At 49.8% G+C, this 11,020-nt stretch overlaps 1 protein-coding gene across 1 annotated transcript in view; it reads right to left on the bottom strand.

Annotated features, from left to right (window-relative positions):
• The window catches only part of NRK (Nik related kinase), a 103,363-nt gene extending 93,508 nt beyond the window's left edge, over window positions 1-9,855 (bottom strand). Inside the window, exons 1-2 of the mRNA XM_044427204.1 lie at window positions 9,462-9,855; window positions 3,704-3,769 (exon numbers count right to left, since the gene is read on the bottom strand). Coding sequence (XP_044283139.1) covers window positions 3,704-3,769; window positions 9,462-9,518 — 123 coding nt within the window. The 5' untranslated portion in view covers window positions 9,519-9,855. The remainder of the gene's footprint in view (window positions 1-3,703; window positions 3,770-9,461) is intronic.
• Between the last annotated feature and the right edge of the window lie 1,165 nt (window positions 9,856-11,020).

The raw sequence follows: 11,020 nt of genomic DNA on the forward strand, positions 1-11,020 counted from the left end.
TGGCTGTGCAATTGGGGGTTTGCGGGTGTTCACAACCTTCCTCCCAGCTCAGCTTGCTTCCTAAGCCAGGGCCAAGCATGAAAAGATGTGTAATGAACAGACGAGAGCCGAGAGCCGCAGCCTTGCAACCTCTTCCAAACTGTGCCACATTAATTCTTTATTTTTTCAAATTGCACCTCCATTAAAAACAAAACCACGTTTAATGTTGACAGCTTGCTTTGGCAATGGCTGTCAATTCAAACTTCTACTGCCCCAGGAAACCTCCTGCAAGACTAATCAGTTTGGGTTTATCAGATTTAAAGCATCAGAAAACTGCCAGAAAGCTGAGCTACTGTGTCTCCATTGCCCTGCAGAGGGAAGAAAGAACTGAAACTTGACGGCAGGATGCACACTTTGCATGCAGAAGATCCCAGCTCAGTCCTGACACTTCCGGTTAAAAAAGATCAGGCAGCAGATGACTGGGGAGAGATCTCTGCAATGGAGGGCAAATGCCCTAATTTACAGAGTACAAATTAAGGGTCTGGAGGTGTCCTTTGTTTGAAGACCTTTCCAATCTAACCCTGGAACCGTAGGAACCATAGAACTGTCCAAGGCCATTGAAAATCTGGGCCCACATCCCTTGCCCACTGTGGTGAGATGCATTTTTCTTTAAGTTTAATGCTGAATCAACTACTACAGGCACTCCCCAATGCAAAGTGGCATTCTGATCTGCAGGACTAGAAGGATCACACCAGAGGCCTATCCGATCAACCTTTTGTTCTTCCGCAGTGGCTAACCAGACACCTATTGGGATTCCTTGCAGCAGGTCCTGCCAGCCATGTTCTCCAGCAGGCTGCCTCTGATGCTGGAGCATAGCATAGAGCCACCATGACCTTCATGACCGGCAGCTAGAGGCAAAAGAAATCAAAGGGAACCCTTGTGGTGGTGGTGGAGATATCATCATAAGCTAAAGAGCTGGACATCTACCGGAGAACTGTTGCTGAACGTCTACTGTCAAGAGCTAGGTTTCCTACCTTTGCACATTCAAAGTCACAGGCCTTTCTTGAAAAACATTCTTTATTGGCCAAAGCATTTTCCAGAAGTACAAATGCCCAGAAGGAATCTCTGAGCATGCACAGAGTGGCCTGTTGAACCCAGTCGAGCATTTACTTGCTGGAATTCTCCTTATGGGAATGTTTGTGTCCCATCCTTTTGGGATGGGCCTTTTCTAGACAAGCAAGCCTCCCCGCTGCATGCTGATCTTCTAATTGGGCCACCTTCCTCTGCCAATGTCCTGTCATGAGATCAAGAGCAGCACCCACCTCGTCTGTCTTGGAGAAACTCCCCTGTTCCAAGCCCACTTCCCTTAACAGCATGTCTCAGTTATTCTCAGAGGCTGCTTGAGCACCTGGCGATTCTGGTCTTGTGCCTCTGCTTCTCTCATGTCATGTCTGGAGCTGACCCACGTTCCTAGGCCTCTCGCTCCTCCTCCTCCTAATTCCAGTCCACCGGCTTGAAAGCCACCCTGCCCTCCCACCTTCTACTGTCTGAGGCGGCCATCTCCTCCAACCCGACAGCAGGGCTGGCCTAGCACTGCCATGGAGTGCACTTTCTACAGGAGCTGCCTGGAGCTTCGGGTAGGAAACTGGGGCAGATGCGGGTGCTCCTGCCATCCACACCACCAATGATGCCCACACAGGGGAAGCTTCATTTTCCTTGGCTCAATGCGGAGCAATTGGAGCTCCAGTGCGGACAGCAACCGCTCCTAGAAAAGGGAAAGACGGGAGCCTTGGCCGCTGCTTGTTTGGAACTCACTGCTCAGCAGAGGAATTGAGAGAATCAGTGCTGACAACAAAAGAAGGAAGTCTCAGACCCAATGCTACTAAAAACACTCTCCGAGTATCACTCAAAGGTTAACAAACATTCCCATCATGACATGCCCAGTCAGTTACTTCGTCTTCAAACTGTAAGGGTAACTACAAGAAACAGTACTAGAAAACAAACATCAACAAAACAGTGAAGGTTCCCCTCAATCAAAGAGGCAAAGTGAAAATGCAAGGAAGCTAGTGTCACACACTGCTGCTTTATTCATGAACAGATGGAATTCCGTGTAAATACCTAAACTGCCCTTTCGTGCTGGTCACTGGACACATCTGGGCTATTAAGACACAATAAGCTGAGATGCGAAGGAGCTTCATGCGCTTGCATGTAGCCGCATCACTTCCGCAGCTTCTGGTGAAGTCCAAACTCAGCAAACAAGGCTAATGGGTTCCTAGCAGACCAGAACAGAGAAGCCATGGTTTAAAGTTGCTGACCACATCCTGGCTTGTTCAGAAGTGACAAAGAGAAGCTATAATTAACCATGGCTTCCTGACTTGTTATCTTGCTGGGCAACTGGTTCACTGGTTCGATTCAGACACTACCCTAAACTATGATTGGCAATAACCATAGTTAAAAGCCAAAGACAGGTTGAGTTTGCAGGAGCATAACAAAGAAACCAGAGCTTCCAGCTGCTTGTCAGTTTGTGGTTCCTATCTGTGTAGCACTCCTTTGTATAAGTTCCCAGCTGTTTCCATGGTGCAGCAGCCCTGTCTTGTCATGAGCCTCTGATATTAGACAGAACAGCAAAACACAGAAAGCACAAAGTCGTTTGCAAAGCCGTGGCTGATTCTCTGGTTCAGCAAACAACCTCCCCCAAAGAATGGGGTGTGAGCTGTCACAGGTTTAGCCATAACATCTATTTGTTTTGTACCCTACATTTCTCCAAAAAAAAGGTCACCCAGGTTACAATCAACTTATACAATTCAGCAACAATCAAAAACTTGTCTGAGATACTACTGGAATGCCTCAAAAAGCAACTAAAAACACCATGATAAAGAAAGAGCAGAACCAAACAGACCAGCGTATCCGTCAAAGGGTGTGTGAATAAGAACTGTTTGTGTCTCCTGGCAGAAGGACAGAAGAGAAGTCACACAAGCGTCCCAGGCAGGGAGTTCCACTGAGAAGGCCCTCTCCCATCTCACTGCCAACGTGCAGCTGGAGCTGGCAGCACCAAAGGAAGGAGGCTCGTACAGGAGCAGGCAATCTTGCCTGGCCTCGAGACATAGAGGACATATTGGTAGAGACTGGGCCCCCTCTTCCAATAAAAGTGCTGTGGACAGATTCTAGATCGGGCAAGGAGGGGGAGTTAGAATCCACACTGGAAAAGGCAAGGCCAGTGGACTCCAAGATAAGCCCGGCACCTTCTGAGAATCTGTCCATTTCAGGTACGGTGGGGAAGCTTGGTGAGCATGCTAACGGAGTGGGAAGAAGACAAGCTAGCATCTTTAACTGCAGGGTATGGCATCTGCTGCAGAAGCATTCGGCATGCCAACTGATTGACTCTTAACTGCAGAATCCACCCCAAAGTTGCTGTTTGTCACTTTCAGTTTGGAATCCACTTTTCATCATTAAGCTGCATTTTCCTAACAGCCAGCATTGGGACCCTGCTTGGGGTTTTGCTCTGCTCTGCTCTGTTTTTGTTACTGACTTCTCTTCTTCCGTACTACCAAACCAGCCTGGCTGGTCTGCTTTAACACAGTAAATCCTTTTAGTTAGAAAGCATTTGTTCTTGTCTGCTTGAAAGGAGGAAAAGGAGAAGCGTGGCCAGGGCAACATTACATTCATATGTTCAGCTCAAGCCCAGTTGTCAAGGTTTTTTTTCCTCCAAAAAAAGATGCCATACCTTGTAGACTTGCCCATATGTTCCATTTCCAACAACTTGTACTAGTTCAAATATTCCAGCTGGATCCTGGAAAAACAATAATAAAGAAGGACATGAATTAATGTAATTTTTAAGAGGATCAACATCTTGCATCCTGCAGAAAGGCCTGTATTGAATTGAGGTTACAAGACTGGCACAGGGAGGGTGAGTGGGGTGTACATTCCTTCAGGGAGGTCTCCTAAAATGGCTTCCTGAAATGAATGGAGCCAGTGCAAGAGCCCAGCCCTCTGGCCATACTAAACAGAAGCATTGTGTGCACCTAAATCCTATTGGCCCCCATCAGTGGGACAGAAGCCCTTCCAACTGCAAGGAGCTAAAGGTACATTGTGTTCCAAGCCATGTGGATGGCAACTCCCGGAATGTGAAAATGTTGGTGTACGGGAGCCACAGCTATTCTTGTAAAGCATGGACAGAACAGAAAATTAAACTGTGTTCAACCTCACCCAAGGCAAGCCAGTTTTCTAAAAACAGCACGGAAGGAAGATAAGGGAGAATGCCTGCCCAAAAATCATAGAGGAGCTCGTGCCAAACCATTGCAGTACAATATTGCGGGGTTCATAAGGGTGGTGCATAAAATAAAAACTCCGCCGGCAACTGCTATTCCATTTGCAAATACAAATGAGATTTGTTTAAAGATCCTCTCCTGAATTCCGAAGCTATTTCCAAACAAACTCTTTAAAAAGATTCCTCACCCTGAATCATCTAAGCTTTATCTCCCCCACCCTCGCCTCCATCAAGGTCAGTGGCTGGAAAGTAAAAAGCAAACTACACTTGTGTTTCAGGCAAGACGGCACCACTATTCAAAGCCAAAGCATCAGTCTGGTTGACGGGAAAGACGCTGTTCTCCAGCTCTGCATAATGTTCAGCAAATTCCTTGCAAAGTTTATCTTATAGCTACAAAATAGCAACCCCCACTGACCTTTCATAGTTAATTTTGTATGTAAGAAAACACACAAGTGAAAGGGTTTTGAAATTACATGGATCTCAAAGAATCCCAAGAAGTGAAAAGCTTTGCTATTTAACCCTAAGAAACAGCAAAATATACTTGATGAACTTAGTTTTCCTATAAGTTCTAGCAAAGATGAAAGGCAGGCCTTGAAAAGGAGAAGGTGGATTTACTTTTTTAAAAGTTGTTTGTCAATATGTATTTTAGTGTAAGTTTGTGGAGAGATCAGACCATCCACAAATAATGGAGAACAAAGCAGATCTTCTCAAGCCTGAAATCACTTCAGAAAACAAAATCAGGACAGCCAGTTCTTGACTTCCACCTGGTTTAAACATAAAGGAAATATGTTGTGCTCTGATTTCCTGTTCTGTTTGTAGCTTGCAGTCTTATAGGCAAGTGTGACTACTGCAAGTCGGCTCTGTGGCATCCAGGTCAACTCTCTTGCTTCACGTCCAATGATCGAGGCTAGGCAAGAAGAGGAGCATATGGCACAGTGCATTACAGTAATTAACCTCCAAGTGATGAATGTTTGGGTCAGAATTTTGGCATCTGTCAAAGGAAATGCAGCAGACTTGGCAGTGGCTGGATAGCAGAGAGCCATTCTGGATACCAAATGTGAGTGGAGAGGAAGCATTTTATCAGAGGGGTGTCCAGCTCTGAGATAATTAAGAATCTGGCCAGGTCGGAAGACTAAGCCATAATGGACCACAGAGCAATAGAGTCTGAACAAGGGCAGAGCAAGGACCAAAGTCAGAGCCGGACAGCAGATCACAGTTGCCTACAATGTGAAGGCTTGTTCAATCTTACATGTTGGAAAAAGGTGTCACCTCTACTTAATGCAGGCATAATAGTGGTGGGCACTTGCTTATTCACCTGTGGCAAGCGGGAACTGGCCTCCAGGTGAAAAGGAGAGATTTGGCTTCCTTTGTACGGGAGGGACCATGCCAGAGGAGGAGAGCACAGCAATTAAGGTGGGATCAGCCTCAGGCAATTTGCTACCTGAATTAAGGGGCAAGATGGCGCCGCCCCACTGGGATATTCCACATATAGAAGCTGACCAGGATCGATGCTGAGTCTTAGATCAATGCTAATGCTGCAGTCATGTCCTCTACTGTGAAAAGCCCCCACTCCCCTTTGCAATGGCTCATTGTGTCCTCATATGGAGTCACAGTGGCTGGATTAAAGACAACATAACAAGCCATGATGGGCTTTTTTTTTTTTTTTTAACCACTGCTGGTCCGTTGTGTTGTTTGAACACAGTTGAGGTATGGGTCTTTAGAAACCAGAATAAAAAGCCATTTTTTGTGTTATGGCTTTGCCACACCATCATGGCTTGTAATGTTGTTTCCAAAGGTCCCAAATATCAAGAGGTCCAAAGGTCACTGGAGAAGACAATCACGCCAAGAGAAGTCAAAGGCAGAAAAAGAAGAGGAAGACCAAGCACGAGATGAGCCAATACCAAAATGGACTTCAGTGTACAAGATCTGAGCAGGACTGTCAAGGACAGGACATCGTGCAGGACAATCAGAGATGACCTGGTGGCAAGCGGCGGCATAGAAATGTTCTAATAATAATCATAATCATAAAGAGGCTTGGTAAGAACTTAGCTGCAACAACCCAAAAGCCCATGCACGATTTCTCCCCTGCAGCAAGCCAATGGCCCTTGTGTGTTACTTGCAAACAAGGCACTGGCTATGTCGCCTGGCCCTAATCCAGCTACAGCTAGTTAGCACTTTCAGCAGAATGTGGCAGGCACGCTTATGCAGAGGTATGGCCTGGGCACATCCAGCTGCCTCAGTCACAAAGTTCCAGCAGTCCTGGCGCTGGCCAGCTTTGACGGCTAGCCTCTCCCTGGGGCCTAGGCAGAGGTTCTTCTCAACAGCTGTTGAAACCCTTTTCAACAGGCCATGACAGGACAAGGACTAAGCCTGGAGGCCCTCTCCCTGCAAAGTGTGGGCCCTGCCCCTGAGCTACGGACATTCACAGAGGGTACTTCTTCAGGTAAGGTCACGACTGGATCATTAGAGAAATGATGTTGCAACACCCTTAAATGTTTAAGTGGTGGGGAGGAGGTTGCTTTGGAAGGGAATCAGTGCTGCATCCAGGTCTTGGAGGGTGCTTGAGCAATGGGACCCTTACTCAGCAAGTCTACATTCTGTGGTCAGTGAGTTCCTGCTGGGTGGGACCCCTTAGTAAGTGCCCCACCATGCCTACCCTTGGCTTCCACCCTGGGTGGAAGCTGCTTCACCAGATGCAAAAATGGATGGAAGCAAGATGGAATGGTCGGGCAGAGGCCGGCAGGGCATGGACATGATTCTCTTTGCATTTAAGGAGGGATCTACAGCTTGCCATTGGTATTAAGCGCGGAATGCAAAACAAGAAATCCCTACAAGAAACAGAACAGGAGGCTAACAACAAACCCTCTCTCTCTCTGTAAAAGCAGAAAAGCCACCAACCAGATCAACACAATCAGAAGGCCCCTAACACAGGTGGCATTAAAAGAGGATTGGACAAACTCACCCAGAAGTCCACCAGGAAACTTCCACGTGCAGAGTTAATTGTCTTCCAAACATTGGCTGCTGCGGTGCAATAGTGGGGAACACCAGTGGGGACCCACCTTATTCTGCATCACCCCTTGAGCCATCTACTCTAGTTCTGTGAACACTGGCCGGCAGCTATGGCTCTGCAGGATTTCAGCCAGGATCTGCCCTACCTGAAGAAGCCAGAGATTGAGCCTGGGCAGACCAAGCAGAGCTACGTCCCCTGACCTAGCCCCATGGGTCCATCCAGCCCTCTACCATTGACACGGATCAGCAGCAATAGCTCTCCAAGGTTTCAGGCAGGAATTTTTCCAGCCCTACCTGGGGATACCAGGAATCAGCCCTTCAAAATGCAGCTCTCTTATCCATTCTTGAGACACCTGAACCACTCTGGGCGCTTGGCCACACCGGGAAGCCAGATGCACCACAACGCGGAGCTTGGGCCTGGTCCAGCAGACCTCTTCTAGGTGGGTTCGGGGCAGCTGGCTCCTAACTAATCTTGCAGAGGGGTGCAGCCTCGCCATGCAGTCCAAAGCAGGTTGACTCCGAGGCAAGTCCCACTGAGCTCCACAAGGCTTACTCTGCTAGCCAGTGTTTAGGATTGCCTGTGATTACTCAGATGGAATCTCCAATGGGTTGAATGGGACTGACCTACTGCTAGGTAAGCAGCTGTAATCAGACAAATAATTTTAGGTGAACAGAGCCGCTGCAAAGAGACTAGAAGGAATACTGTGCAAAGGGAAAATGCCGGAGTGTGTGGACTGGATGTCATGCTTTGGTAGGCAGCATGGGAAAGCTCCAGGGCCTCAGCACCAATGTTCAGGTCACCAGGACAGGTGCTGAGAAAATGATCTGAAAAAGTAATCCATTTCACAGAAATCTCCAGTGATGTCCTCCAGAAGAAATGAACAAGAGAGACAAATTTCATAGCCAGCAGATTCCAAAGAAATGGACTCATTTTTGTGCGTATCATATATACATCTCCCCAACAAGGATTAACCACAGTGATTAATTGGTGTACGAGGCCACTTTTCCTAACTGGAAAAGGCTGCAAAAGGCTATTGGATTTTTTTATTTGATGGGACAAGCAAAATCCAGAAAGGTTTGAAAGAATGACTGTGTTGCATGGTGCTTTCGTGTGACCACCGCCAGAGTCCCTGGGGTGATGCTCATTGGAACATCCCTAAGAGGGGAATTCCTGGCCACGACAGGACGAGAATCAATCAATATGCGTTCAACCCAAGGAGCATTCAAGTGGATTTCATTCTGTTTTCGAAAGCACTGCCAAGCTCATGTTTGCGGGTGATCTGAAAACAGACTGAAGCTCTCTTACAAGCCGAGTGGTTTTCTGAGCCCCACCCTGCACAACGCTCTTGTCCAAGGATTGGCTGAAATATTAAAATGAAGACTGAAACTCTGGGTGGCCCTAATCCAGGAACTTCTGGGCAGCTGCACAGCAAGTAAATGCATTAAAATACACGCATGTACAGCAAGTTTACATTAAAAATAAGAATAGCGATGTTATTTTCCTGCCCCAAAGATTATTCATGGGGACAGGTAATTAACTCTTAGAAGACATGATCACAGAGCATGCCTGCAGGGCTATGAGGCTCCGTATGATCTCAAACCAAGACAAGCTCTTGCGGGCTCAATCCTTTGCCTGTTTAGAGGGAAAGGGGCTCTGTGGCCTCCAGGCTTCCACAGGCAGGGCGCTTGCCTGGACATAGCTGGAACTTGGAGGGCTTCCTTCCATCGAAACACTCACAGGACTGCATCCTAAATCTCTGTTAAAAGAATGCCCTGTAATCATGAAGCAGGGGAAGTGTCTCAAGGCGGTGCCTTTAACTCTTTGCGAGTTTAGAACTTTGGAGGCCGCCCTCAAGGTGGCGTGTGGCTGGGGAACATGGGCAGGGGGTGCTCCTGCGCTCCAGCGCGGCTTGTGGGCGCCTCCTGGGCAGCGGTCGGCCACTGCAGGGCCAGCGTGCTGGCCTGCATGGGGCCCGGCCCTGGCCCAGCAGGGCTCCTCTTCTGGGCTCAGCCCATCCGTCCGTCGGTCAAGAACGTCTGGTCCGGCCGGAGGGAGGGAGACCACGGGCTCTGCACGGCTCAGCCACGGGGCTCGGGCGCGCTGGGATGGCGAGCGCCGGCCCAGCCCGGCCCGGCCCGGCCCGAGGGGGCTGCTGCAGCCGGGCGCCCCCAGCCGCCCCCACCCCAGCTCGGGCGGGCCACTTACCCGAAGGGCGGCCAGGTCGATGCTGTCCAGGCTCCTGGCGGCGCAGTCGCTGGCCATGGCTCAGCTGGGCGAGCGCCCCGGGGCCAGGCGAGCGCCGCGGCCGCCCGAGGCGGGGCACAGGAGCGCGCCCGCGCCGCTTCGCCGGAGGGACGGCCGCCCGAGAGCGAGGCGGGCCCCGGAGCAGAGCGCCTGGCGGGTCCCTCCCCGGCGCAACGGTCCCTCCGCCTCAGCCCTTGTCGGGGAGCCTGTCCATGGCGAGGGCGAGCTGGAGTGCGGCGACCAGCACAGGAAGCCTGACATGCAAAGCCGGAAAGAAAGAAGAAGCAAGAGAGCAAGAGAGCGAGGAGCAAGCGAGGAGGCGAAGCGGGAGGGGGGCGAGGCTTGGCCGCCCGCACGCTCAGAGGGCGAGGACGTAGCCCCGCAGCCTCGATGCTTGGGAGGAAAACAACTTTTGCAAAGACATTTCCTCGGGAAAGTTTGCGAGGAAGTGACGTGCCCGGCATGGGTTGGACCCTCCTGGGGGCGTGGGGGGGCAAGAGAAAGCGAGAGAGATGGATGCATGAACTGGCGTCGGTGGGGATACTGGGAGCAGTCGCTTTAGGGCAAACCCTACACGGGTTTAGACAAAAGAGAAGTCCCACAGCTCCCAGGATCTCCCAGCCTGGGGGTTGTAGGACTTTTCCGCCTCTCGAAAGAAGCATAGGATCCCACCCTTAGCTGTAATAATAGGAAGGGAGGAAGAGCAGATCCCGCTTTCCACTGAGTCAGACCCTTGGTGACTAAGCCAGTGCAGCGGACACTGACTGGCAGTGCCTCTTCAGAGCTCCAGGCAGTTTTCCCAGGTCTACCCGGGCAGGATGGAGCTTGGATCTGGGACATGCCAAGTGCGGGGGCTCTGTTATACCTGAACTGCAGCCTTTCCCCTCTGAGCCATGGCCCCTCTCACTACACCGCCACGGAGACCAGACTTCCTCAGCTGTGGCCCTCAGGCACGCAAGGGGTACAGCTGGGCTCATTCAGGGGCAAAACTCGTATCCACACAGTGCGTGTGAATTCTCTGGACTCTGTTGGTGGAAGTAAGTGAGGTTCCTGGCAGGGGCTGAACCAGTCTGAAGTGGGGAGGGATGGGGAGGGAGTGACACATTGGGGAGAGAGAGAGAGAGAGAGAGAGAGAGAGAGAGAGAGAGAGAGAGGTTGACTCAAGAGCCAGAGCTGATGGGAACAAACTGGAAGAAGCAGGAGAATCTATTTAGGAGGGAATCCAACACATTTTTATACAGGAAAAAAATCCAACAAGTTCCAGCAATCCTACAACTCAAATTTACTTCTGGGTTGCTTTCCAGTTTAGCCACATGCATCAGCTCCCTGCAGGCCCCAATTTTCAAATGCATTTTCCAGCAGTTTAGCCAGAATAGGCTGTTGCAGGCAGTGATGTTCAAGAGTCAGAGCACATGAGGACGTAACTCTGACCATTTTTGTCAGGGAGACTGATGTCCGAAGCCACCCCCTCTACAGACATTCCTGTTTTTCCAGAGCTTTGCAGCAGTGGGTTTGAAACA

Source organism: Varanus komodoensis, unplaced genomic scaffold (assembly GCF_004798865.1).
Source record: "Varanus komodoensis strain SLA01 unplaced genomic scaffold, ASM479886v1 scaffold18_3, whole genome shotgun sequence".
Classification (NCBI taxonomy): Eukaryota; Metazoa; Chordata; class Lepidosauria; order Squamata; family Varanidae; genus Varanus; species Varanus komodoensis.